The sequence below is a fragment of the Amblyomma maculatum genome, chromosome 1 (assembly GCF_055883805.1).
Source record: "Amblyomma maculatum isolate TAMU_Amacu chromosome 1, ASM5588380v1, whole genome shotgun sequence".
In the NCBI taxonomy this organism is placed as follows: domain Eukaryota; kingdom Metazoa; phylum Arthropoda; class Arachnida; order Ixodida; family Ixodidae; genus Amblyomma; species Amblyomma maculatum.
In genome coordinates this window covers 170416088-170443937 of record NC_139344.1, presented here as the reverse complement: position 1 = coordinate 170443937, position 27850 = coordinate 170416088, and the positions used below count along the sequence as shown (strand labels likewise).

Sequence of the window (27850 nt, the reverse complement as noted above, 5' to 3'; positions counted from 1 at the left end):
GCCTCATAGTGTAGATTGTTGCTCAGTGTCACATATGACAAGTAAAGATTACAGCATAGTACACCCTACATCTTTCTCCTTAAAGGTTGAATCAACCCCTCGCCCCCGAAAAACTCGTCAAACAGTCTACAAATGCTTTAAACACGAGCATGTGCTGTCCAGTGCACAAAACACACTCAAGCCTGAGCTGATGGTTAGAAAATATCAAAGAACATCTCAGCAAGTAGTTTTTTTTTTCTCCTGCAAACACAGGCGTTGTCATTTAGAGGACTAGAGCCCACATACCTGGTACTGTGATGTTTATTGTGCATACAGCTATGTTGCCATTGAAGTCATAAGCAGTGTACTCGACAACTGTGTCCTCGAATACAACTGCAGGAGGCTTGAATCCCACTGGACGAACTTCAAAGCGTGCAATGCGTCCAGAATTGTCAACAGCATGTGGCACAGAAAAGTTGACTGGAACATGGCCAGACGGCGTGCGCTCCAAGACCAGGGGATGGGAGGGGCAGTTGATGAATGCTGGGGGTTCCCGATCTGCAAGTTCAAGCAACCCATGTAACTTCTGTGATTATTCTAACATATTAATTTGCCACACAATTTTCTGTAGATGTGAAAGCCCAAAGTTTCGTTTTAGGTCTAACATGAATCATTTATAACTTAAAAAAAAAAAATAGTGCTATACTAGAAACTCACTTCACAAGTCTGCATTTACCTGTTCATTACAAATAATATAGGCAAAATCATAGGATTAACCCTGATTTTATGAGGGTTTTTAACATGGTCTGAAGTGTTTCATGCCTGTACACCGTCAGAATGCAGCTGCAACTGAACTTGTTGCTTTTGGAATCACAAGCACAATATCCTAGCTGCTGTTCCATTTATTTGCATTAAACTCAGCATGTGAAAAAAAAAAAGAAAGAAAGAAAAAGCATTGCTTCTTATTTAGTCATCTGCCACTCCTGTTTCTACAAAATGACTTTTTTTTGCCCATCTTAATTATTTGCTGATGATTGAAAAACTCACCGACACAAAAGGAATAGCCATTGTCATAGCCCAGCAAAACTTCTTCTTCAGTGTCTTCACAGCCCATAAGTTCAAACTTGAGGCAAGGATTCTTGTTGTATGATACGATGCCCAAGATCACATAGCGAGCCCGTACGCTCAGTGGCAATGGGATCACTGTCAGCTCTCCATAGTTCTTGGAATCCCTGCTTGTCAAGTTGAAATTCTAGAAATTTCACAAAAGAGCAATGTTGTAAAAACAAAATCTCTAAGTAATAGTGCATTTGACTTCGTGGAACAACAAATGCCTCAGTTATTTTGCCCTCTTTTTTCACAGCATAGCCACGCGCAATTAATTTCATGTTTTGCAACAATATAAAACACGGGTGCATTATCAGTAAACAGGTAGCAATGTTACATTTAGAGGTCAGTAATAGAAAAGAACAGTGGCTCCGTCACAGTTAAAGGTGTTAACAAGTAAATTCCAGCTGCGGCACGTTTCACAAAGGAACACAAGGGACACTTATGTAATCTAAATTTATCTAAAGCCCTCCACTATGGCATCCCTCACAATTTAAGTAGTTAAATCTCGTTACAAGAGACACTCGGTTATAAGAGACACTTGAAAATGGTTTGGTTGGTTTTCTTATGTCTGCCATGTTAACAATATTGCATACAAGAGACGTGGTTACAAGAGACACTCGGTTACTAAGGACAACTTTTTCAGGTCCCTGGAGTAAATTCTTCCCTATTTAGAAGAGACACAACCCAAGGGTGCTCATGCAATGCATCTGGACCATACCAACTCGTACATGATGCACTTCAGATTCCCTTAGCTAAATTCTATTCCATATCAGTGTCCTTATTGTTGTATATGTCAGGAACTGAGGAATGCTTCCCCACGGTTGGAAAGTCAAAACGACCCCGCTGTTTCAGTTACTGGCATCGCATTACTGTCACCTACTAAGCAAATCAAAATTCGTGAATGACATCTAGCATTGTTAACTCCTCACTGTTAACATTTGATCACAAGATGAAAGCTCAGAATCCTGATGTCTTTCTCTTTTTGAATCATCAGTGGGTGACAAGCATGTAAGCATCTGAGGGCGACGAGCATATAAGAGTGCTTCGAAGGTATTAGAGCAACAGGAAGGCTTGCAAAGTGAAGTGCTTCACCTCCAGAATTTCAGAAGGAATACACTCTGCACTCACAAAAATACATACTAGTATAAATAACTTAGCTTTCCTGAACAATTTCCTGTTAATGCGTGTGAATGCATCTATATGCTGATATGCAGTAAACTGATCAACGCAGTGCTTTTAGAATTTTTGGTTACAAGAGACCTTGCTTACAAGAGACATGTTTTTCGGGTCCCTTGAGTGTCTCTTGTAATGAGGGTTTACTCTGAGATGTTAAATCCTACAATTAACAATTAAGGTTAACTGGTTAAAACGTCAAGTTGGGCTAGTTGGTAATTTCTTGTTGGAATCATTTTGTAGCGGTAAAAACAAGGACACAAAGCACGAAACACAAGGGACAGAAGTTCGTCACGGTAACTTTTAACCGGTTCTGATCAATGGTTCAGTAAGTTTTTATGCGTCAAATCAATGGTGTTGGCTGTGAGGCACAGTATAGTGGATGGCTCCAGGTTACTTCTGACCACCTTGAGTTCTTGTAATGTACACTGAAATCTCAGTGCAAATATGGTCTTGTATTCTGCTTCTCATAGAAATGTAGCCGATGTTGCTAGGCTCAAACTACATTTTCATGATCAGCAGCAGACTACTTCAGCAAGGACACTTTAGCTGCAGATCACCGTTTGGCAAGTTGGTTTGATATTATATGAAAGGGGCATCCAAAGTAGACACCAGACAGAGAACAAGACACGTGTTGCCTCGTGTCTTCTTCTTGAGCCGATGTGAGTGTCTCAAGTCATCTTCTCTATGAAGCATTTCCTTCTGGAGCCTCTTTTGCAAAAAACACTTCAGTTACTAAGCCATTGCAGCAGGTAACAAAGTCTAATGTCGGAAGTATATAAGCAGGAGTGCAGTGTGTTTTTTTCCATCACGTTTGCAGGACAAAGCCTTTGGATATTGTGCAGTGTTCAGCTTGAAATGCAAGCGGACATAGTGGTGAAAATCAGCTCAAAGAAGCTGTGCCAAACAGGGTGGTTCTGAACTGCCTCTTTGGCGGCTCTGTTATGAAAGACCACACATTTCTAAAGCTCTAGCAATTGGCAGGTTTCCTTGTGGTGCAAAGGAACACATATGTACAATGCATCAGAAGAACTGCAACAAACATCTAAACAAGCTTTTTGTTCTTTGTGCTTGCCTAAATAGCCTGCTTCACATTATTCATCAAGTATGTTGAAATAGCTATTGCGAGATTAGCACTGCAGAATGATAATTATCGAACACATATTTTTGAACTGTATATAAAAAATTAAAAAAAAAATAAAAAACGTTAGCCGGGCTTTAACCCTATGCATAAACTGATTAAGAAGTGCAAAAGCAATGTTTGGCATAGCTTTGCTTGGCGGTTTAACAATGAGAAACTGGCACAGCGATGTCAATGTACATAAATGTCCCTGGCTGGTGGAAATTATTCCGCAGTCCTCCACCACGGTACCTATTTTTTCCTTTCACTCTCACCTTCCTCTCTTCCCATACGGCACGGCTCAGCGATGTCAATGTACATAAATGTCCCTGGCTGGTGGAAATTATTCCACAGTCCTCCACTACGGTACCTATTTTTTCCTTTTACTCTCACCTTCCTCTCTTCCCATACGGCACGGCTCAGATGTCCAGCGACAAGTGTGAAAGATACTCTGCCTCTCCTTTCCTATACATCAATTTGAAATTTGCATAGAATTAGCAAGGCATCTGTGTACTGTGCGATGTCAGTGCACATTAAAGAACTCCAGGTGACTGGAATTTTCGGAGCACTTCATCACGGTGCCTCTCATAGCCCAAGTCGTTTTCAGATGTTAAACACTATAAGACTAAATTGCCTTGCCTAAACTGAAAGCTGTTAGTTTGTCTGTTTTTGGGCAAACAAAAGCACAGTATATGCCTCACTCCTCCGTAGATACCTATACTAGACAGTTTTGCTAGACTCTGAACCTCCGGATCAATGGTTCATATCAATGTTTTACACTAAAAAAAGACACCAGCTTTGTGTTGTTCACAACTTAATTTCACTAGAATAACACACTAGTAAAGCATTACCACAAGCATTGCACACCACTTCCACTGCCTGAGCCACATCACCTAAGCTGCCCACAGCTTGTAAGGGTGCTTGAAGAACTTCAAAAATTTCCTGTTTGCAATTATTAACAGTAGCACTTTTTTTATTTCTGCACTGCTGAACTACATGACATGCTTTTTAGCTTCTGGAGGTCTACACACGTACTTATTTCACAACTGCAGCTGCTTATGACCTTACCACAAAGTCATCAAGTTTATGTACCAGTGCAATACTTCTTGCAAACAAAAAAGGAGCAAGGAAAACAGTTTGCATTGAATCAACTTTGTGTGCATGAGCAACTCTCAACAGCTCCGATACTGCTTAGCACAATTGGTCATTTAGCATAATGGGAACCTTCTGTGTGTTTTCTTAAGTTGTTTGTAATGCTGCCTGACAGGCTTTTTTCATTTCATTCAGCTTTAAAGAAAATATGCTGCTTACAGGAAAGTAGACCACGAAGTTTTCATTTTCTCTCGTCTTGTAGAAGAAACGCAGCTCCGTTGGGCGACCAACAACATCATTTGTCACAACACCCTTGACCAAAAGAGCCTTGATATGGTAAATCTTGCGCATATCAACTGTCACATATGTGAAGGCTTCTTGCTGGCCACACCAACCTGTGGCACTGTTCAGGCGAATATTCTGAATGGTAAGAGAAAAACAGGTCATTGACATATTGCACAATGTGAATTACCAACATTCACGTCGCCTGATGACAAATGGTAATCCAAGAAATACAAATGCTAATGTAGGCTGAATACTGATACATTGACAAGTGCACTTCAGAAGCTAAGTGACTGAACATATTGGCTACCTAACTGCCCTGCAATGTCTGTATGCAACTCTTGGTAGCAGTCATTGCATTGAGCAAAATAAACAATAAATAATTGCATATAAAGCTGTCTACGTTTTTTGGCTACTGCAGTATACAAACTCTGGCAGATATACTTAATGATACAACTGTCACCTTTTTGTCACATTTAAAATATGATCTCCTAAGTAATATAAACAAATTCAGTGTATTGAAGAAAAAAAAAATCAGGCAATGCCTTACCTTTGGTTCATAGTTGCTCCTATGTGAAGTGGCATTGATGGCACTGTCTGGTATGGCACCAGATGTTAATCCAAGTGCTCGCACAACTTTGCATTCGGCATCTGAGAAAAGAGAATGTTTTGGCTCAAGGTACCTTTACACCTCACTCAGTCAGTGACTCGCCATGAAGTCTGCATGCCTTACTTCAAGGTCACAGGAAAATTTGGACCACTCCACTTGAGTGCCAAGCAACTTGCTCCAAGCAGTCTATCTTTTTAGAGTAAAAAGCAGCAAAGGGAGCTGCGCTTGTTATTTCAAATTCTAGGGTACAACTAGCACCTCAGGGCTTTCTTACTACTTGTAGCTTTGAATGCTTCCTATTTCTGTGCTGGGGAGCCCCAACACAAAAACATGAGCTACTGCACCAACATTATTTTGCTGTCAATGCTTACGTGGTGCTGACAAAAATGAACATATTACTCACTCTTGACACAGGTGATGGGGTCAGTAGTGTATGGAACATATCCTGGCCGGTCACAGGCAAACACCACCTCTGAGCCTTGCTCAAAACTGGTTGCAATCTGGTAGCCATCTGGAGGGCGACCTGGGTCTTCACAAACTGGCCCTGCAGAACATTGCATCCAAGGAAGAATCACTACAGAGTGATAGGATGCGCCCTCACACATTCACTAAAGGAAAAAAAAAAACTAACTTCCTCGACCTTTAATAATAATTTTCTCAGTTGTAAACTGACTTCACCATGATACAGCAATAGCAAAGGCTGTCTTAATGAAATGCACCGAAACTAGAAATGTGCAAGCATGACATGCCTTCACATCGTAGGTCTCCAAAGTCCCAAGTTCCATCCTCTTGGCAGCGAATGACATTGTCGTTTAGTTTGCTCTTGCCCACGAGCGTGAACGTGTCCTCACAGCCAAAGAAAAAGCTTGCACGATACTTCGTGTCCACGTGAAACCCATATGTAGCACCAATTGTGTCTGGCGGAGGACCGCAGTCAGTTCCTGTTAAAGAAAGGGAGTTGTCATCACAGAAACGGGAGAAGGCACCATTTCATGGACTATTATTTACTAACAATTATTGGTTTTAATTGTGCGTAAAAAAAGAGCATATACTGAATTTGAAAAGCATGCACTAAAATATTTGATCCCCAACAAGAAGGTTCTGTAACTGTGGTATCAAACATTCTTGTAAAGCCAGCTCTGGCAAGCTTAGCCTTTCTTATAGTATCAGGCAGTTGTTCAGAAGCGGGTTCTGACATGCTTGAAGTTTTAAGGTACAAAACTTATATGTGGAGCCAAGGTGGGTCACACTGTCGGCTGTTTTTCATCCATTAAAGTCTAGTACAGCCCTTAATACTTGCTGAAACTTCATTCTGCTTTCATTAGACCTCGTCTACAAGCTATGCTACCTAGCAAGCTGCCCACCTAAAGGAGGTGATGAAAGCATGCCAGCACACAGAGGCCTGAGAATCGTGCAAATTATCTTCGATGAAGCTATATAACTTCAGCTAGGTACTATGTCTAAACCCTCTGCACAGGAAGAAACATAATACAAGCATTCATATCTTACTGCGGCACTCCGGAGATGCACCCGATAACCAGTAATCAGGCTTGCCGTCAGTTGGATTGTACACACATTGCCTAAACCCAGCTGTGGCAGTCTCTCTCAACGGTCTTCCAACTTCGTTGCAGGAAACTGTCACATTCTTTTGGAACACCAGATGGTCAGACGCCGCATTTGTCCGCACGGCCAACCCCTGTGTTGCATCGTCGTCAAGGACGGGGCAGGTGGCAACTGAAAGTTTTCCATACAAGTTGTGTCAATGTTCCTGCATTAAAATTGGCTAATACTGGTGAAATCATTGTAAATGACAAGTGGCATTTTTTTTCGACATTAGGGAAATCAATGCTTTCATGAATTCACTTTTCTAATTGTAAGACAAAATATAGTATGTAGTAGATCAGAGCATCATCTAATAAAAAATACACTTAAACTAGGAAAAATGCTGTGAAGAATGTACAAAGTGTGGTGCATGCAAATGGTGGTTGCAATCCTCCAAACTTCTGCACATTTGTGACCGAAGTGATGATATAATTCTTACCTATAGTTTTATTTACAACTGATGAGAAAAGGATTATGTATCTTAATGCGTTGCCAGGATGCAGCTTTGTAGATACCATGAAGCTTGACGCACAAGATAACCGTCAAAAGTTCTCCCACCATGCCTCTCTTCGTATTTTGCCAATACACATCAGTGCACAGACTAGAGAAAAACTGCTGCACAATACACTGCAATTTTGACTTATAGTCTCAAAATAAAACTTCACTTGTCTGGTTCAATGCACTCATTAACAGTGTTATTCCTAGATAATGATACAGCATTCAATTTCAAGCCGCAGTTAAAAGAAGAGCTCGAACCTTGCTGAAGGGAAAACAAACATATTATCAATGCCACTGTCAGGTTTTGCATGACTGTCAGGGTTAATGTAAGACAATTTGTTTGCCACTTAGAGTAAGCGGCAGCGCAACTGTAAGCCCACAGTGGTATAAAACACACTAAAGTAAACAATCAAATAAATGGCGATAATGATAAGATTGGATTCCTAAAAAACAAGTGGAATGCAATCATATTGTGAGAATCTATAGACAAAGTAAATACAATAGTGAAATTATACCCTGCTGCAGCCTGAATCTGTCATATGTCATGATGGATTAGTCGGCCACTATGCACAAGGCTTACTCTCATACCCTTACTCTCTCGTCTTTGCAACTGCCATGCTATCATCCATGGTAGCCATTGTTCACCTAGAAAACCCTGTGATCATCTCTTGGTCTTCCTTCACTCTCTCCTTCTCTCACACACATGTGCAAAGAAGAATGCAGCTCTTATGTGAGCTGACATGATGCCTTGATGACTATAGGTGCGTTTTTCTCAATGGGTTCCCTTGTATGCGGATGAATTCAACAATTATTTGTGTACATACTCTGGCAGGTAGGCACAGTGCCATTCCAGTTGCCTCCACTTGTGCATGTCAGAGTAGTAGTTCCCAGCATCACGTAGCCAAAATTGCACTGGAAGTGCACAGTGTCTCCAAAGTGGTAAATAGACTTTGTTGACAGGAGCTGACCATTTTCAGGGCTCTCCAGTGGGGAACACATTTTTGCTGCATCAGAAAATCAGTGTCACTTTATGCTCTTGCAAATTCTTCAGGCTTTTCATTTTTATCTTTATAAATAAGGCCACTCTATATGCAGAATTCAAAAGGTTAAGAAAGTTTAGATATCCATTTTCCCCACAAGGCAGCTTTAGTAAAGATAACAAGCTTTGTTGCTAGTTTTATAGGCTTTTATAGGCTTTTTTTTATAGGCTTTTATAGGTTTTTTATTTATAAGTTTTATAGGTTTCTTAATGGAAGTTAAAGAAATGTGTTGAAGACTTACGAACACAGGTCTTGTTGATGCGATACATGTCACCATCTCTTGTTCCAGTCTCACTAGGCAAAATGTTGAAACCATTTGTGCCATTGGATGTGTACAAATCATAGCCAACATTACACAGACAATTGAAGCCACCTGGACTGTTGATGCACCGCTGATCACATCCACCATTCTTGTGAACACATTCATTGACATCTGAAAGGTGAGATGAACTTTAATAATATGCTTATTTCCATCTAAGTAAATAGTCTTCTGTTATTCAGACCCCTTGGCTTCTACTTTGTGACATGACAATTCATTTACTATATCTCGAAGCTGCAGCAATAACACGGCTCCACTGCATGCCAATGCTTATACTTTGTGTATTTTCCAGCTAAATAAAAAAATTAGCAGGCTTCATCTGTTCACTTGAAAATTGCTAGGCTTTAATACATCTAACATCAGCGATTCATCTTTTTCTGAATTCAGTCAGGTTCAAAGAATCCCACAATTTTCTGTGGAAAAAAGAAATCTTTTTAACTCAAACGAAAAATGTAAAGCATCACATGGTTCAATCTTGAGAGAATCATTCGGGCACAAACAACAGGAGATAGTAGTCTCATTGCCAACAGAATTTCGTCAATGTTGTTTGGTCTGTGTCAAATGGACCATTCCCCAGTTTGTCACACCTAGTGGCAAGTACAAAAGAAATGTAACTCCAGTGGTGTATGAGAAAGCCTGAAAGGACTGAAGGGAGACATGTTACTAAGGAAGGAAAAGCAGAATGTGTACCCTGATTCATTAAAACCAAAGTAGTTACTGGTTGCATCCAATTATTTTTACAAGGCTCTCCGTATATCAGAACAATTTATGGGACCAGTGAATATTTTGTCACATCACTGACTACTGCGGTTGGCCAATGCATAGATGTCCAGGTTACTTACTCATGTGTCGCATTTATGTGCAAAAATATCTGTAAACTAAACCTCTAGTTAGCTGAACCATGCTCTGGCATCCACAATGCCATGCACTCTCAGTGCGACATTAATGGTGACTACAACGATGAATTCCATGAACCACGGCAAAACGCAACTGAAATGGAAGCTCTATGTTAAGTGTTAACTTGGCTTTAATGTGCATACCAATACTGTGCTACTTGTGCAAAGCTCGTGAGCCCTAACACTTACCATCGTAAGAAAATATTTCAAGAAAATAAAGGTTTAATTCAGTTGGCAAAAAATTTTGAACACATTTCATATTTCAAACAGACTTTTCATGTCCTGGCTAGCTTTAAATAGTGGAAATAAACTGTCCTCTTCAATAAAGTACGTCTGTATTTTCATGGTTTAACATAAAACACTGTACGCTACACACATTAAGTAAGTGTATGGAGCAGCAGTGCTGTGAAGTGCTAAGAACAGAAGTCTTAACACATTACTAATACTAGTATTGCTATTCTTGAATGTAATTCCATTTTTCTTTCTCAGCTTTCCTCCTTTTTGTAAGTCATAATAAATTTTCAAAACCTAAATAGTAGAACCCCGCTATAGTAAACTGTGATATAGTAAAAACTCGGATATAGTAAAGTGAAACTGAAGTCCCAGTTCATCTTCCATAGACAACTGTACATTTTCCCCCCTTTATAGCAAATACATTTTTGGTAAAAATCGGTTATAGTAAAGGGCATCTGGCTGCGGTGACAACTCCCACGATATGACATCACCGCCCGCGCACTACGTAGAATCGCGAGGCAAAGATTTTTTTATATTTGAAAACAGAAAAATAACACAGTGTTCTTTTATTGGCTTTACGACCAGGCTTAGCAGCAAAGCCTACTTTACGGAAGCCTTGGAGCCACAAGGGAAAGAACGCAGGGCGTAGGAAAAAAACAAAAATAAAGCTGTCTACAGACATGGAAAGGAGGCGGTGCGGTCCGTTCAGAAAGTAAAGGATAGTAAGAATGCGGCAAGAAAACGGGAAGGGGAAGAATCGAGCGAACATTCACAGCACAGTGTAGAACAAAGCATGAGGCAGCGGAGGCAAGAAATGGAGGTGCAGCATTTGACTGCCATGCGCATTTATCACTTATTGCCTTTTAAAGGACAAAAACAGCAAAAAGTTACGCCGTGTTCATACAAGGCTTTGGTTTTCACATTAAATCACACTTGGTTGTATTTGTAGCTACGTTGCCCTCATGCTTAAAAAGTACTTCCACAAGATGTAAAATATTTTTATAACTGAAAAAGATTGCATGAAGAGATAAGGGAGAGATAGAAGGTATTTCAGAGTGTTTTTTTTTTTTTTTTTTTTTTTTTCATTAAGCAACAAGAAGTGTTCAGTAACCGCCCATTTAACTACCACACAGCATCTTCAGAACCATGTCATCACCAACAACTGATATAGTAAAGACCCTGACGTAGTAAAGATTTTTGCTCATCCCAGTGACTTTACTATAAAGAGGTTCTACAAATTTATTTTTTCCTCTATTTTTCCAGGATCTGCACATTTCCCTAGTCGTAAAGGGATACAAGAAACAAAGCAAAGCAAAGCATGAAAAAGTTTGCATTTTGATTTCCTTCCCTACTGCGTGGTTATGCACGCACAGCTTACCAAGGCAGTCTTGACGAGAGCAGCCCATGAGCTCTAGCCTCATGCAGGGGGCACCCACGTATTCCACAATGAGCACACGTACATAGCGAGCCTCAAATGGAAGGGGCAAATTGACCACAGCCAGGCCAGAGCCTCCGTTGGGGGTAAGGCGAAACTCAAGTGCCTGCAAATGAAACACCAAGCTACTGATTAGTCGCTTTATGTATGCCACACCCAAAAGATGTTCTTTTTTTCCATAATGGAGCATTTTTCATTAGCAACAACCCTTACAAAAGCCACACTTTTGCTGAGAGTAATTTTGCACTCGAAAGGGAGCTCGACACGCAGTTTGAGAAAGCTGTAAATGGCTAAAGCTGCACTGACTAGCAGAAAAAATACAGATGCTTACTACCTAGCCTCAAGGATCACTAACCTTTATCTGAACACTAGATGTTGAATACAAATATGATTGGCTACCTTGTTCTTATAATGCTCAAAATAACAAAAGGTGTAGCAATACCTGGAAACAACAACCATGCTGAACCAGCTGCAGTCTTTTTCCCTGCTTATTGTCAATGCCCACAACATTTTAGGTATCATTCAGTTCGGCATGTGCAAAGGGGTATTGCATAGCTCAAAATGATGCAGTCCTTTGAGTATTGACAAAAATCTTAATTTTGTGCAAAAGATATAAGCTAAATGGACATTTATGATCCAAAAATTAAATGAAGCTATTTTTTGTAACAGTAAAGCAGCTGAAAGAAGGAAGCAATATAAAGCTTTTGCCTCTTATATGTAAAAGAAGGACGTTCATCTCACAAGAACATGGGCCAAGAACAATGAGATTTCAAGGTTATAATAAAATATGAAACTATAGCTGGTTAGAAATAATGGGTCTTATTTCTAAACATTGACCATTCAAGTTAAATATCCTCTTAACGCATGGCGTATCATATATGATTACAGTAAATTTGCTTTGAGCTAACTTGTTCTGAACAACAACAAAATAAATTTTGCTTATTAAGAACCACAGTGTGGACTGTGCAACAAGTGAATGTTCAAAATTAATTATTTAGTTATTTTCATTTGCAAATGTGCAGGGAAGTAGAATTTTTTTTTCTTTTTCATTTTTTGCAGAAATTCCATAGGTAGAGGGAACATTTTCTTCATTCGGACTGGAAGCAGCGCTTAAAAACAATTATTAGGACATCATCGTGATTTATTTTGTCTCGTTACATTGTCTGTGCAATAATCCTTCAGTCTACATTGTGATAAGAATATTTACTTGTGTATCAAATATGATACACCATGCACATAGGGGTAATCTTGGTCACTTTATGATGTTTCATAATTTGATTAGCAGAAAATGAATTCACTGCACTCGAATGATTTTGCATATTTTTGCAAGTCCAGATTACTCCCCCTTTCTTATTAGTTACCGATTCTGACCAAAGTAGTGGTATTACATTGTATGACAGACCCGGAAGTTTAGTCTTGCACTCATTCGACATCCTGTGGTAGAAAGTGTACTAGAGATTAATATACAGTGCACTGACTGACGAAGAAAAAATCGCGAAGGCCTTGCATTCAGAAAGCGTTGAAGGAAATACCACAGTTTTAGATGAGCACCAAGTGCTACAGTAAGAATTCCTTTAGAACCGGTCCGTCTGGACCTCTAAAAAATGTTTTTGCCATAAAATTACTGTTTGGCAATCCACAATGCGATTCTTAGTCTATTAGAGCCGCTTATGAGCAATTTTATATTTTCACAAAAATACCCCTAACTGCATGGTGTATCGTATATGATACACGACATATTTCTTAAAATTGTCACAATCACATAGTTTTTCTCAAAACAAAGGTTGATATAGGCATTTGCATCATGAATGGACCACATTGTAATTTTTTGGGGCAGAAAAAGAAAATTCATGCATTAAGAGGATATACAGAGCTCGGAAATGTTGGTTCAAGCCTGAATATAAAGCCACGATTCCTGCGCTAGCTTCCTTTGAGTAAGCTTGAGCATTAATGAATGCGGAAACAGAGCAAGGAAAATATATATGTATACATATAGAACAAAAGTGGCTACCTTTCCTGTAGGGTCAGCAAAGTCCCTGAAGATGTCAGTGAGGTCATCAGTGTACTGGATGCGCACACTGAGGGGGAATGCCTGGGAGCCATCATCACGAACCACAGTCTGTGTCCTGAAGCCTCGTACCACGGTGGGTGCACTCAGGTCAACCTGGACCCAGTTCTCACCCGAGCGGGGAATGTTGCCACACCATCCACGAGGGCCATCCAATCGCACATTCTGGGTGGAACATGGAACTGCACTGCTATACAAAGTACTTTTGGATATAAAGTGTGACTGTTTTTGTTTTTTTTTCTCTCTCTTTTTTTGACTGGGTAGTTCTTTGAACATTTACACTCGGCAAACGAATTCACAATTTAAGCCCTTGTTTCTTTTTTAGAAACACTCTGCTCTTTCAAAATGCTTTTTGTGAGAGGAGATTTTAGGCACGCATCACGTTTGACTGGCTTCATATATGGACTGGTATATTATTACCCACTGCACATGTGACAGGCGAATGCTTGGAAGCATGTTTACATCAGTTTGCTACCCTTGATTTTTGCTGCTCATACATACATTCTTATGGTATCCTCCCTCCGTGCCAGAAACCTTGATGCTTGTGTCAGGGATGGCTCCGTTACTCAGTCCAAGATCACCAACTGGCCTGCAGTCTGTGGATATCAAAGATAATAGTCTTGTGATGAAACAAAAGTTAGTTTGCTACACACACACACATGCGAAAAACAGTGTCAACGAAAAAAATTAATATAAAGTGTTATCGATATTTATTTTGATAAAAATATTCAAGCGTAACCAAGTGTGCAGTGATAATGAAGAACTGTTTTCTTCCATGTTATCACCCTCCCATGCTTAAACACCCTTGGACAAAGCGGGGTATCTCTGAATAAAGAACAAAAAATTTGTACTGTTCACACTTTTTTTTTTTCTTTTTTTTCTGACACATAAAACCAAACTTTTTTCTAATACAACAGGTTAAGGCCTGCCCAGGGTGTAAACTGTGATAATAAGCCCTGCTGCTATCAAAGCCTAGTGACTGCTGTTAACAGCCAGTCATAACTGCTCTGTACATTAATTAGCCGCAAGCATTAGCCAACACACCTAAGTTGGGCTCGAAACCTTTCTTGCACTTGCAGAAGAAACCTCCAGCAGTGTTGGTGCAGACAGTTGATGCTGAGTCACAGGCTGATGATGATGCACATTCATTTATATCTGAAAATATCCAAATGTCAGACTTTAGCTCACCAAGTGAAACATCAATGCTGTTCTAGGGTTTCTGCTAGCTAGAACATAAGCATGAGAACAAATGGCAGTAAAAAACTATGCACACTTCTTAATGCAAATTATGTGCTTACATATTCATGGGTAGACTTTACAATAAGATGCAGTTAATGTGTTCTTAACTAGCCTAATGCGTCTTTAGAGCATACGTTTTAGGTTCAAATGCCCCAAGTACCAACAGGGTGACCTTCGTATGTCTGACAAATATGCATTAATGGACGCCCACATTGCATTCTGATAAATATGCAAAGAACAACACAGGATTGTTCTTCACCATATGAGTATATTCTGAGAAAAACACCCGATTGAGAACAATCTGGCAATGCAGATATCGCTTCACCACCTATTTTAGATTTCAAGAAAAATAAAATATAAAGGAACTCTTAAAATTTTGCCGTCCCTCGGAGATAAATATGAAGTTGACTCTATCTGTACAACATCTGGTGCCTAAGTGCACAACCCGAAGTCTATACATTTGTGAAGAATATACTTGTAAGCGTAATTATATTTGTGTGAAGGAACTATATTTTGTTGCCACATCACATCTAAATGCTTAAAATCTCTTTCATGCTACTGAACAGACATCTCACAGACATCCACAGGAATTGCTTTTCCGTTCATAGTGGAGATCCAACACATTTTTCGTAGCAATCTATGGACTTTGAGTGGATGCAAAAAATAACATCAAAAGAGGCAGAGCTTATGAATCCACTGAATGTTCCATGGTTGATTGGTCTGTGATGCAACTGCAACTGTTTGTTTTTATTACTACTATGAGACACTCACACAGGGCTGGCCCCTTTTATGAATTTGGTGTCTCATGATGGATGACATAGCATTACTAGGAAAAAAGCTCAAACTCATTGCTGTCATCCATATTTCCTTACCTCGACATGTCGGCAGGTTGCTGAAAGTCTGGTTAGGTCCACAAGTGACAACATGGCTTCCTTCAAGTCGATAACCCTTGTGGCACTGTATCTTTGCTTCATCCTCAAAATAGTAAGTCCTCCGTGAGTCTAACACAAACCCATTCTTGATATCTGGCAGGTCTAAGCATTGAGCTCCTGCAGTATTAAAAGCAAAGTGTATGAAGGCCCATGCATACATTCAGAAAGTGCTGAATGTAGCATATTGCTACAGAATGCAAAACACTTGTTGAACTAAGACAGCAAGAAAAATCCAACTTATACCCAGCTGAAGCTTTTGTGAATGGGAACATGCTACTTGCATTTTATGCATGTTCTTAAAGACTGCTTTAGCTATTAAACCTTTTTTGCAGACATCTAAGATGCAGTTGGTTAAGCCTAATTTCACTAAACTGCACAAGTATATACAACACAAAAACGAAAGCCTGGGTTATTTCTACATCTGACAAGAAGTATAACAATCTTTATGTTGCACCTTTCTCCTGTAATCAAATTGAAATTGTTTCTTTTTTTCTGTCATTTTAACCTTGTTTATAAGGCTGACATTTATTTATTTATTTATTTATTTATTTATTTATTTATTTATTTATTTATTTATTTATTTATTTATTCATTTATTCATTTATTTATTTATTTATTTATTTATTTATTTATTTATTTATTTATTTATTTATTTATTTATTTATTTATTTACACAATAGAAGCTTACCTAAGCAAGATGAGCAAAAAACAAACAAGCAACACTCATACTGCCATGGAACACAATTGCAAATAAGACCTAGTAGGAGGTCACGACTGAAGAACATGCATTAAGCACGTGACTGCACAAATGAAAATGATGGCCCTTATGTAGTCTGCAAACCATTGCATGCAAGCCATGATTTGTCTTTCATAATTCTATATTTCTCCAGTACTACTAACTAGGCTGGGAATGGAACTCTTGCATATAGTCAGATTTTAGCATTATCTGTCCATCTTTAAATGGAGCCTAAATAATATAAGCTAAAATAATGGAACCACAATGGGACTGCAATGGGACCGAAATGCTCCACAATACTTACAGCAGTGTTGAAAGTTCTGCATGCCAAAATTAGACTAGATTTAAAATAAAAAGTTGTGATGCGATTAATGAATTTCATCTTACGCTTGCAAGTTGGTGGTGCTGCCGACCACTGGCCGTCACTCTTGCAGACAATAACAGGATAGCCTGTGCGGATGTAGCCTGGCTCACACTCAAAACGCACCACAGTCCCATAGTTTTTGCCTCCACCATTGAGTATGGTGTGCACTGTGTGTGGCACTTCAGGCAGTGGAGGACACGATGAGGCCAAGCATGTGGGAAGGTTCACCCAGCTGCCTTCTTCATTGCACCGAATTGTTTGCGTGGGGAAGCCACCGGTGAAGGCAAAGCCAGCATAGCACTGGTAGGTGGCTTGGCCACGATATGTCACATTGGTTGCTGCCACAGCAAAGCCGCTGTCAATTTGCGGTACGGCTCCACAGTAGCGTTCTGGTTAAAGGAAAAACAGGAAAAGCGGGTGTGGAGTCATTGTTTTACACGTAAGGAAGCAAAGACTGGAGCATGAACAACTTTCCCAACCAAAGCTTGCATTTCTGCATTCTGTTACCAGGCATACAATCTTCTTTCAACCTAACTAACTTTTCAACTAAATGGTATTTATTCACTGGTTATACCTCATTGTTTTCATTTGTCACATTAGAAGTGAAAGTTAGACTAAAAGATAACACGCTGGCAAAGATTACATATCCCCAATTCATTATTAATATAAACAGCGCGAACACGAAGACAAGGGACAAGAAACAAGAAAGCCACAGTACATGCGCTGACTCACAACTAAGCCTAAGCCGTTTACTCCAAGGCCCAGAAAAACAAACACGAAGAAAACGAAACAGTCACGTGAAACAACCCCTGGGTTCACCTGCTGCATAAAAAATTACTTTAAAAAATCACTTAAAAAAGACACCTCTTTGCTAGAAAGAGCAAGAGACGTCTTGCTGACACACTTATTGTCCGTTGAAATAAAATACGATTCCACTATCTCTCTCGTTATCTTCTCTTTGTGGCGATATAAAATCTTGACACTGTCAAACTTAGGAGTGCACTTCTTCTCCTTCTTCATTATTTCACATGACTGGCAATGGGATACCAGAAACGTTTTGTCCTTTCCAATTTCCAAGTTGTTACAGTGTTCCTGTAGTCTCTTATTAATACACCGTCCGGACTACAGGAACACTGTAACAACTTGGAAATTGGAAAGGACAAAACGTTTCTGGTATCCCATTGCCAGTTATGTGAAATAATGAAGAAGGAGAAGAAGAAGTGCACTCCTAAGTTTGACAGTGTTAAGATTTTATATCGCCACAAAGAGAAGATAACGAGAGAGATAGTGGAATCGTATTTTATTTCAACGGACAATAAATGTGTCAGCAAGACGTCTCTTGCTCTTTCTAGCAAAGAGGTGTCTTTTTTAAGTGATTTTTTAAAGTAATTTTTTATGCAGCAGGTGAACCCAGGGGTTGTTTCACGTGACTGTTTCGTTTTCTTCGTGTTTGTTTTTCTGGGCCTTGGAGTAAACGGCTTAGGCTTAGTTGTGAGTCAGCGCATGTGCTGTGGCTTTCTTGTTTCTTGTCCCTTGTCTTCGTGTTCGCGCTGTTTATATTAATAATGAATAAGTACCAACTCGCCCAACAAAGTATCTTGATATCCCCAATTATCACATTTAATAAACTGTAGAAGCTATTAGTGACGGCACTGCCAATATTGTTATCAAGAGTAACCATGCAAGAAATCCATTTACCTTGGCATCTTGGTATGGAACCAATGCTCCATTTGCCTCCTGGCATACACTCAGCCACAATTTTTGACATGCCATTACTAAATTCTTGTCCTGCTGGGCAGACATACGTCACCTTAGCACCAAATGTTGTTTCACGACTCGAGGCCAGAGCTCCTTCACCAACAGTCAAAAGAGGGCAGTCTGCAGAGACAAAGGCAGAAGCATATGCTTTCAGATGGTGAATATATGTAAGTCCAGACTGGTCGATATGCTTCGAAATTGTAATGCATACAGCACAGTCGAAATCTCTGAAATGCAAACATATTAAAACATGCACCTTTAAGTACACGCATGAATTATCACAATTTAGCTACATAAAGCATATTATTGATGCTTCTTCTGCAAAAGTAAAATGCATTCATTTCATCAGAACATTAAATTGGTTACACAGGTGAACAGCAACACAGGGAATGCGAGCAAAAAATAAAGGTCAATTCTGTAGGGTAGGCCAACTAAGCTAAATGCAACGACTTTGCATGTAGCTTGCATGTAGTGTTACATGTTGCATAGCGTTGCATGCTCCAACTAAATTCCTATTGGTTCCAATGAAAACTCAGTTGGAACTCAATGGGAACCAACTGGGAACTGCTCCATAAACCAATTAGACCTGTTACGATCTTCACCAGGGATTTCAGGTGATTGTTACTATTCTTGGCAAATGATTCAGGCATGCAGCTCTCGATAGCTTCATGATTAATCCCGTCATCATGTCATATGCCTCTGGCATCTTACCTGCACTAAAGCTGGCTTGCCATCCAGCAGCTGTGTTCAGAGGGTTGCTTGTAAACAGTACAAACATTTGGCCACTGCTTGCAGTCAGCGTGAGTGTTGGTCTATTTGTACCAGTGTACCCTTGACCTGGGTGCAGTCTGATGCCATTCCTTGTGTCAGATCCATCGTAGATCTGGAATCAATGACATTTGGAAGCTTCTAAAGCCAAGCGAAAGCATATAAGTGTATTCAATGGGTAATATATAACGTCCACAAATTTTATAAATCAAACATAAACAGAGACACACAATGTGGATAGTATTTAGGTACTTTTTACCTGCTTTATAAGCAGGCATGTAAGCTGCACACATTTTTCTTTCTTATTAATACTAAGTTGCATCACTAGTGCTTCTAATGAAAAGATTAAAAGAATAAAACAAAATTCAGGTAGTCTGTAGAAAGATGCTCATCCCTATTGCTTCAGATTAAAAGAATGAAGCATTATGTGTACATGCAAGTGCTTCCCATATGGTTGGTGAAGTATCCTGCCAAGTGTCCTACCTGCACAAAGTCATCAGGAGCAACAGCAAACTTTTCAAACTTGAGTGACACAGGTCCTCCACCGGGCCTTGTTATGCGATAGGCACAGACTTGATTTGGTGGGTACTTGTCAACACCAAAAGCAGGAGATGAAACATTGCCTGAGGTAGAAGTGATGTCTACTTCACAGCCTGGCAGAAACGAAAAAAAGAAACATTGGGAGCTCACATTGTACGGCACTTGTTCAAAGCAAGAGTTCTACTGGTGCATAAACTTTGCATGGTAACTACATGCTTGATTTGCATTTTTATTTTAACAAAAGAAATACCAGCAATCAAACTTTACCTTGAAAAATAAACATAAACGGAGTGAGCTAGCTGTAACCAACACATTTCTAGGGGATTTGTTTTGTTGTCTCACAAGTAGGCATGTTACATTGCTTCAACCATTAAACCAACACTTTCCAGATGCCCTCGCTGCTGTTCAGCAATTAAAGGTGTGGTTTTTGTGAGAGTAAGTGATTAATGAGATACAATGCTGATTTTGTCTCTGCGTTGTTAAATTCAAGTTTTCAGTTTATGGCATACTTTCAAATTTGCAATAACAGAAAGAAAATGAGTGGTGAACTTCCTGTACTTCAACTTCTGGCAGTGCAACTCAGTCAAGTGTCAGTGCTGCTGAGTGAAAACATGCTGGTGTCAATATGCAAGTCCTACAAATGCGCACATTTTACAACACCATTTATTTCAAAATGTTTATAACCTTTCTATGGCACAATGGCAAGAAGGCTCTGATGAACTTAAATTTATTGTTTTTAATCACTTTGCTTAGCTTGCTTTTCAACAGGAAACCTCAACAGTAGCGTACAATCTAAAATGCATTCACAGCAATGTTACCTGAACGAAATCGTATGGAAAATCCACGCCGACTGTCGCCAAAGCTAGAGCGAAAGTAGAGGTAGAGGCGATCTCGAGTTGACATTAGGAACTGTGGATTTTCCGATGCAGGTCCAGTCAGTGTTTTGAGCAGTGGATCAGATGGAAGGGAGCCATCTCTAACCAGGATGAAGTCCTTGTCTGGTTCCAAGTCCAAATCAACAATCTGCAATAATCAAAGGTTCTCCAAAGTGTCCTCTTGCCACAGTATGAAACTGTACCAAGAACTATAAAAAAAATTACGGGGACACTCAAGCTATAAACGTGATAGTGCCTTTAACACCACCTCTCCATTCTGCTAATTCTTATATTTTTTTTGTTTAAGATGGTTCTTGGTGGACACCTACACTTACAAGTAACGGCATACAATTGGAGAGACATATGTCTGCAGTTCAAATCTTTTATCACAAACTCCAACCTGACTAAGCACATGGAGGTTAGGTGGGAAGTGAAATAGTACAACATCACCCTGATCACTGCACAAAGAACGCTTACATCATAATTTTAATACGAAATCAGGTATTATTTTCAACACGTTTGGACCGATGCCACATTTTCCTCTGCCAATTCTGGGGCACAGTGACAGCTTTTTGACACAAAGAGACTTGCAAAATTTATTTGTTAGGTCACTGTAAAAATAATTATGACTAATTTCTTAGCCATGTTATAGTACGTACATGTTAATTTTTTTTTTGATTCAGACAAAGTCTTGGATACAGAGGGCAAAAGGCAGATGAACTCTGCCTGACAGGGCGCAAGCACCCAACACAATGCTCACAAGCAGCAGAAGCAAGAACATCATACGTTCTCATTACACAAAGAACTCATACTTATGCAAAAAAAAATATATATATATGGATGAAGGTTCACACTTTTGCAGTGCCATAATTATACATTGAATATTTACAAGGCATATTTAGAATAAGAAATATAAGAAATTTCACACAGTTAATAGAACATCTAGAACAAGGAATTTCTGCATGAAACAACCCTTTAATCATCTAGGCAAGAAAAAAGGTAAGCTATAGCCTTCTTTTTGAAGGCGTTCTGGGAAACAGTTTTCTGGATAAGTTCCATGGTCAGTGTATGTTTTTTTAAGAACTTTGGGAATTAAAAACGAAAGCATTTCTGTCCCATAGTTAGTCCAAAAATGTGGTACTCTGTAACTGACGTGCCTTAATCTATAAGGCGTATTACTACCGGAGTATAATTGGACATATTTAGTGGTAAGTTTGAAATCGGTAAAGGCATAGCAAAACAATTTAAAGGACAACTCCGGAGTTTTTTTACATTCGAATATTCAAATAAAATTTTTACTGTGGGTTCTCCTCTCCGTCCTAACGCCTTCTACAAAATTTTGGTGGCGTACGATCATTCGTTCGCGCGCAACATGACTTTAAAATATGCCGTTTTCATGGCTTAAGTTGAGACTATTTCTGCGGGCAACACAGAGTTTCTGACATCACAAACAGTATACTGGCGTTGCTGTCCACTTCCCGCGTGATTATGAAATTGCGAGGCCTATATTGGACTACATCAGACATTTTATGCAGTGCGTCATGATTCCCATACTTTATTTTCACCATCCGACGCACGTACGAGTGTTTTTGTGATACTGAGAGTGACATCACCATTTCGTCAACTGTGACGCCGTTTCTGGCCGTGAAAACAGTTTCGGTTTCAATTTGCTGTTTTTCCTTTTGAAAAATACTTCTAATTAGAATTTCGAAAAACGGTTTTTAGTGTTGGAGTCAGGATGTGCAGAGAAATGTAATTAAACCAAAACCACAAAATGATGTAAAAACCACTGGAGTTGCCCTTTAAACTCAAATAATTTGTTCACTTTTAGGACGGAATGCTCTGAGAAACACAAACCTGTATGATCATTGTACACAAGGTTTTCGACATATCGTACCGCTTTTTTCTGCAACACTATTAGCCTCGACAAATTAGTTTTTGTTGCAGACCCCCATACCATACTGTCAAATAAGTCATCTGCTATACTGAATCAAGCGTGACGTATACCTCAAGGGAGATGATCTTGCTTGGAGGAGCCGCAATAACCCAGAGGCACTCCAGGCCACCAGGGTAAGGCTCCGGGTACATTGGAGAATTCAAGACCTGTGCGCTTGGCTGGGCCATCAGCTCTCCTCCGCACTTCACAGGCTCTAATTGAGAAGTATGGCACAGAGGCTATTAGCCATATGCTGGTGACATTCTGTGTAAGGTTCTACACAGACTCTCCAAACATGTAAAAAATTATTAGCCCGGTTACAACAGCAAGTGACAAGACAAGACAAGTAAAAATGAAGAATTCAGTTGGACATGTCAAAAACAATTAGAACCAACCAATAGCCTCTCAAAAAAATGTTTTGCTTTATATGTACATTATGTCATAATAATCTTGAGGTAAATATAAAGTCAGTAAACAGTGTAAAGCAGCACTCACCTGTTTTCCAGCTAGCTCTGAATCCTCTCTTCTCGGCAGATGCATCTGTTCTAAACTTAATGATCATTAAATTAGATGCTGTCATAAAGGACTTTGAGTTGAGGTCCTGCTTCCCAGAAAGGGTAACTAATGAAACACTGGATTCTTCTGTCCTGCCCCCAGACAGCACTTGAACAGTGTCAAAATTTGCCTCTGTTTCAAACTCTGAAAACTGGGCAAAAGTACCCAAGAAAAAAAAAAAAAGAACAATGTCCAGTGAGGTATAGGTACAATAATGATTAAACGATTAACTGAACTTGGTTCTTTTATTTTATCCTTTAGACTACTAATCCTTTAATTCCCTCCATATCATGTATGATACAGACTGTACTATTGCTGTCAGTCGTGTCCTAACAGCATGGGACACACCCCATTGCCTAACTTATTTTTCGAAGCAGAGACAAACTGCCAGCTTTTAGACCTACAGAAGGCTTCCTTGAATGTGCACTCATTAAAAAAAGCTAAGCCTCTGAGCAGAAAGAAAGAAAACCTAGAGATGTAATGCTAAATGATGATCAGGTAAGAGAATGATTCTGAATTCTGCTACTGGTTTAATGTATAAAAATGAGTATGTCTGCTAATTTTGATTGTTTAAGATGTTCAGAAGTTAGCCTAACTCACTAGCTTTTAATTTCATTCCATTGCCACTTTTTCTCAATAAATTTTAGCTTTTATCCACATTTTCATTATTTTGGCAACTAATGTGGACTAGCCAAGCCATAAAAAGGTACCTATACCATGCGAGAATGGCCCAAAAAAAACACCTCTTCATTTTTTAGTTTCAAAAAAACACTCACTTGCAAGACGATTCCGGTACCCAACGGGCCTTCCAGAGTCCACTTGCAGTCAAGGTTCGGCTCATATTTGTTTGGGTAGTTGGGTGACTGAATGGAATCTCCCGAGCTTTGCATGTAGAAGTGGCATGATTCTGAAATCATGAGGCAGGCGTATCAGCATAAGAATGTAGTTTCCACAGCATGTGCCGCAGCTGATGATCGAAAGTGAGCCTGAGTTAAAAAATGCGGCATTCTAAATGAATTTGCTGCAATTAGGCAATGCTATGCAATATGCTGGATGTCTCAGTACACCATGATATGCTCTGTGAATTTGCCACATATGACCAGAGGAAGCCTTAAATGTGGTCACATGTAGACATCCTGCATTCAAGGGCATCACATAGCCACTTCTTTTGACTTGCACAGATTTGCCTAAATTTCTGAGTGGTCTTCAGGCTTCCTTATCAAGCACACATCTAGGTGTCACTGTAAGGCTTCTTTTATTTTGTGCTAGTGTAGAAAAAAAATATTTTTAGAAAAAATCTTACTGGGACAGTTCATCTCATCAGACTCATCACCACAGTCATCATGACCATCACACATCCACCGGTTGTTGAGGCACTTTCCATTGCTGCACAAGTAGGAACCTGCAAGAAATGTAGATTGATGATAATTTCCTTTTGCCTAACAAAATTTAACTATACAGGCACATTTACTGCACCAGATTAAACTTTCGATTCAACTTTTGAATTATTTGTCATTCATTAATTACAATAATTTGTTCAGAAGTATATACTGGCATTCTCCCAGCAGGTGCAGCCACACCAGCCATTTAGGTTACTGCCATGACGAGCTGCCTTATAACACTGCCTCATAGCTTCTGTTAGCGATAACAACATATGCATACGTTTGCATTAGTCTGACCACTTAGGCACAATATAACAGGTACTTTTGTCTTTCTTGTGGGCAAGGCTAACCTTCAGGGCAGGCAGGCACCTGGCAGATGAATGGCAGCAGGGCTTCACAGGGTGCCAGGTGCCACTCCTGGGTGCGCTCAGTCAGGCGCGCCTGCACACACTGGCCATCCTTGGGCTGTGGCTGATCCAGTGCCCAGTGGCCCACATACTTGGGGATAAAGTAGCCACTCGAAGACTCTAGCGTATTTGTAGACAGGTCATCCACAGACTTGAGACCTGGATGTAAGAAGCCAGGTTGGTCAGTCCAAAAACCAAAAACGTGCTAGCATGTTCACCCTAACAGTGGATGGCCCTGTACCTGTATTGAGTAGGGGAGAAAAGGTAGGCAGGAACTGAAGAAAAATATGGTTGTCATATGCAACAGTGTGAAAATGGGTCATGCTGTGCTGGTAACAATGTAGTTAACACAGTCAACTTTCTCTTTTGGGTAGATGCATGCTTGTGACTCCACCCCTGATGCAGACTGAAGCCAAACTAAAAGCCTTGGCAATGGTGATGTCTTTTGCACTCACCATTAAGGCTTTGACAGGTACAATGAGGCATCATCAGTGTTTCAGATATTTGGAAAAACATTCCCTCGCCTACATGCAACTTTTATCTTGCCATTTCAGCATAAGGAGAATTAATGCATTAATGTACGGGCAAAAGAGCTAATTCATCTGCACACAGTTTAACCTCAAAAGCATGCTTTAGCACGAGAAGACGCCAGCATGACGAGAGGATAAACACACTACTTTCGTCATCTCCATGTCTTCTTGAGCCATAAAACTGGCTGACATGCACAACAAACTAGCCCAGAAATACACTGTGTGTGTTTAATGCATTAGTGGATGCTTACAAAGTGATATTGTTGTGAAAATTGTGAGTTGACAGCATGTTCTGTTGACAACATGCTGTCAACTCGCTACCAAGCACTTATCCTAAATGGTTCCCAGCTCACCTTATCTGGGCCGTGAGTGTAAATGTCATCTTTATTAGCAAAGTTTTAAGATATAGAGAAGTAACCACAGTTATCAGGAAATTTCAGTGACATATATGATGTCGGCATTTCAAAAAAAAAAAAAATGTGCAAAGGAGGAAACGTTTGCATACATTGATTTGCAGCTAGATTGTGCCAGAGTGTACTAGAATAGGACTCTAATTGTGCACTACTGTGGGCAATGTTTTCTACATAAATACTCGTTTTTGCCTAAGCTGACATTTCACATGTAAAATTAATAGGTTGTCACAGGTAGTTTAATATGCCTGATGACTCAACTATTCATGCAAAGATCATTGGCTGTGGCAAATTCTGTACTGTATGCCGTGCAGTTAGCAATCACTGTGTTTGGAGATGTAACATATTTATGCATTTATGTAGGTGGTCATGCATGGATATCCCTTTTTTTTTTTTTCACATCCATACCCCGATGATTTTGTATGCATAGCAAATTTAGTTTATTGTTTATGTGCCTTATCCACATGTACACATGGAAGAGGAGCCGAAGCTGAAAACCACACTGACTGACAGAGGCTTTTAACGTTGGTTCAAACAGCCTATATATGTGTATGTGTGCACATATATGAGATAAAAAAAAGGCAATGCACCACACGTAGCAAATCATATTACAATACTTCACACAAACTTCCACAAAAAGTAATAATAATTATGTAATAAATTGGATTTCGATACTACATATATGACGTTAGTAAGCATTTCGGTCGGTCTTACGAATATTCACTTGCAAAATAGGAAAATTCGACAAATAAAAATTTTCTTCTACTATGAAAAAAAAAAAAAAATTGAAACGCCTCGCTGTACACTCAAGCCCGGCTGCGTGAAATTACAGCTCGTGTACTATGATGCATGATCACCGTTATCGCAAAACTCGGCAACGCGTTTCTCAATTCTATCGCGATAATACATCGCGAGATACGAGAGAACTTTCCCAGTACCAGCGTCGGAGCTAGTGACGGTCCCGTGCTTACGAAAGAAACAGGGGACCCGCGTTCATAGTAACGGTGATTACCACTGTAGGTCAGTGAATGGTCCGTGGTTGTCAGGCGCCTAGTCATCACACGCCTCATATCACGACCGCACGGATATTAACATTATAGCGGAGGGCCGAATTCAAACGATCACCATGCGTTAGTGACAAACGATGGCAGTGACTGACTCCTCGAAGCGATTGGTTCCAGCTAGTTCCAGCTGTAGTTCCAGCGGTTATTAGTTACACCGGTTACAGGGTGCAGGAAAACCTGGGACAGCTCGAGGTATGAAAAGCCACAGTACAAAAATGAGCATAGCACCGTGCTCTCTTAAACCTCGATGCTTCGAGTCCTTCCTTTCATAAAATTTGTGGTAAGTGCAGCTTGTGCGAAAGATCCATTTTAAACACAAGGAAACGGGCTGAACCGTTGGGTCTCGCACACCCCTTGAGTTTTGAAAGTGCGCGCCATGCACGCATGAGTGTGCGGAGTCATGGGGAGTTGCTTTTGCTGTACAGTGTATACGGTGCAGCCACGAACTTGCGTAGCGCAGCAGTTGAGGTTCATGGAACTTTTGTGAAACTTTTGTGGTCCTTTGAACCACCAAGTGAACGGCAGCGATTCGCCTGTACCGGGACTGGAAAATACTCTGTCCAGTTACGAAAACAATCGCTTACAGTTGCGAAGGGCTCACGCGGGCACTTAGCGCCGAGTTCGATTTCGCATAATTCGCACGTGAAGTCAAATCAGTGGGCTCGCTGATCCGGAGGTCATATGAACCGCTTCGCTGCTGCGCAAGTTTCGAACGAGGACAAGCATGCATGTTCCGAGTTACGACTAGCCCTTTCCCGCTTTCTGTTTAAAAATTCCTTCTCAGAGTGCGCAGTCCTTTCAAGGGGGCAACAAATCACAACTGATTGGATCAGCTCGAGTTCGGTCGATGAAAAGATTTGGCAGTGGTTACTCACTTGTAAAAAAGTGCTTTTAGC

General features: G+C 40.0%; 1 protein-coding gene across 2 annotated transcripts in view; it reads right to left on the bottom strand.

The window, feature by feature from the left end:
• The window catches only part of uif (sushi, von Willebrand factor type A, EGF and pentraxin domain-containing protein uif), a 148933-nt gene that overhangs the window by 37392 nt on the left and 83691 nt on the right, over positions 1-27850 (bottom strand). Inside the window, exons 1-25 of one of the 2 annotated variants that reach the window (XM_084589566.1) lie at positions 26903-27122; positions 24894-25109; positions 24465-24563; positions 23938-24068; positions 23102-23312; positions 22678-22820; positions 20614-20818; positions 19739-19908; positions 19199-19370; positions 18428-18607; positions 16753-17118; positions 15570-15746; positions 14503-14613; positions 13960-14054; positions 13402-13623; positions 11334-11496; positions 8748-8939; positions 8291-8470; positions 6876-7100; positions 6116-6307; positions 5770-5910; positions 5307-5407; positions 4694-4894; positions 1027-1231; positions 286-537 (exon numbers count right to left, since the gene is read on the bottom strand). In XM_084589566.1, coding sequence (XP_084445692.1) covers positions 286-537; positions 1027-1231; positions 4694-4894; positions 5307-5407; positions 5770-5910; positions 6116-6307; positions 6876-7100; positions 8291-8470; positions 8748-8939; positions 11334-11496; positions 13402-13623; positions 13960-14054; positions 14503-14613; positions 15570-15746; positions 16753-17118; positions 18428-18607; positions 19199-19370; positions 19739-19908; positions 20614-20818; positions 22678-22820; positions 23102-23312; positions 23938-24068; positions 24465-24563; positions 24894-25109; positions 26903-26960 — 4408 coding nt within the window. In that variant the 5' untranslated portion in view covers positions 26961-27122. Of the gene's footprint in view, positions 1-285; positions 538-1026; positions 1232-4693; positions 4895-5306; positions 5408-5769; positions 5911-6115; positions 6308-6875; positions 7101-8290; positions 8471-8747; positions 8940-11333; positions 11497-13401; positions 13624-13959; positions 14055-14502; positions 14614-15569; positions 15747-16752; positions 17119-18427; positions 18608-19198; positions 19371-19738; positions 19909-20613; positions 20819-22677; positions 22821-23101; positions 23313-23937; positions 24069-24464; positions 24564-24893; positions 25110-26902; positions 27123-27850 lie in introns of those variants that run through there. The other variant, XM_084589565.1, reaches the window with a different exon arrangement.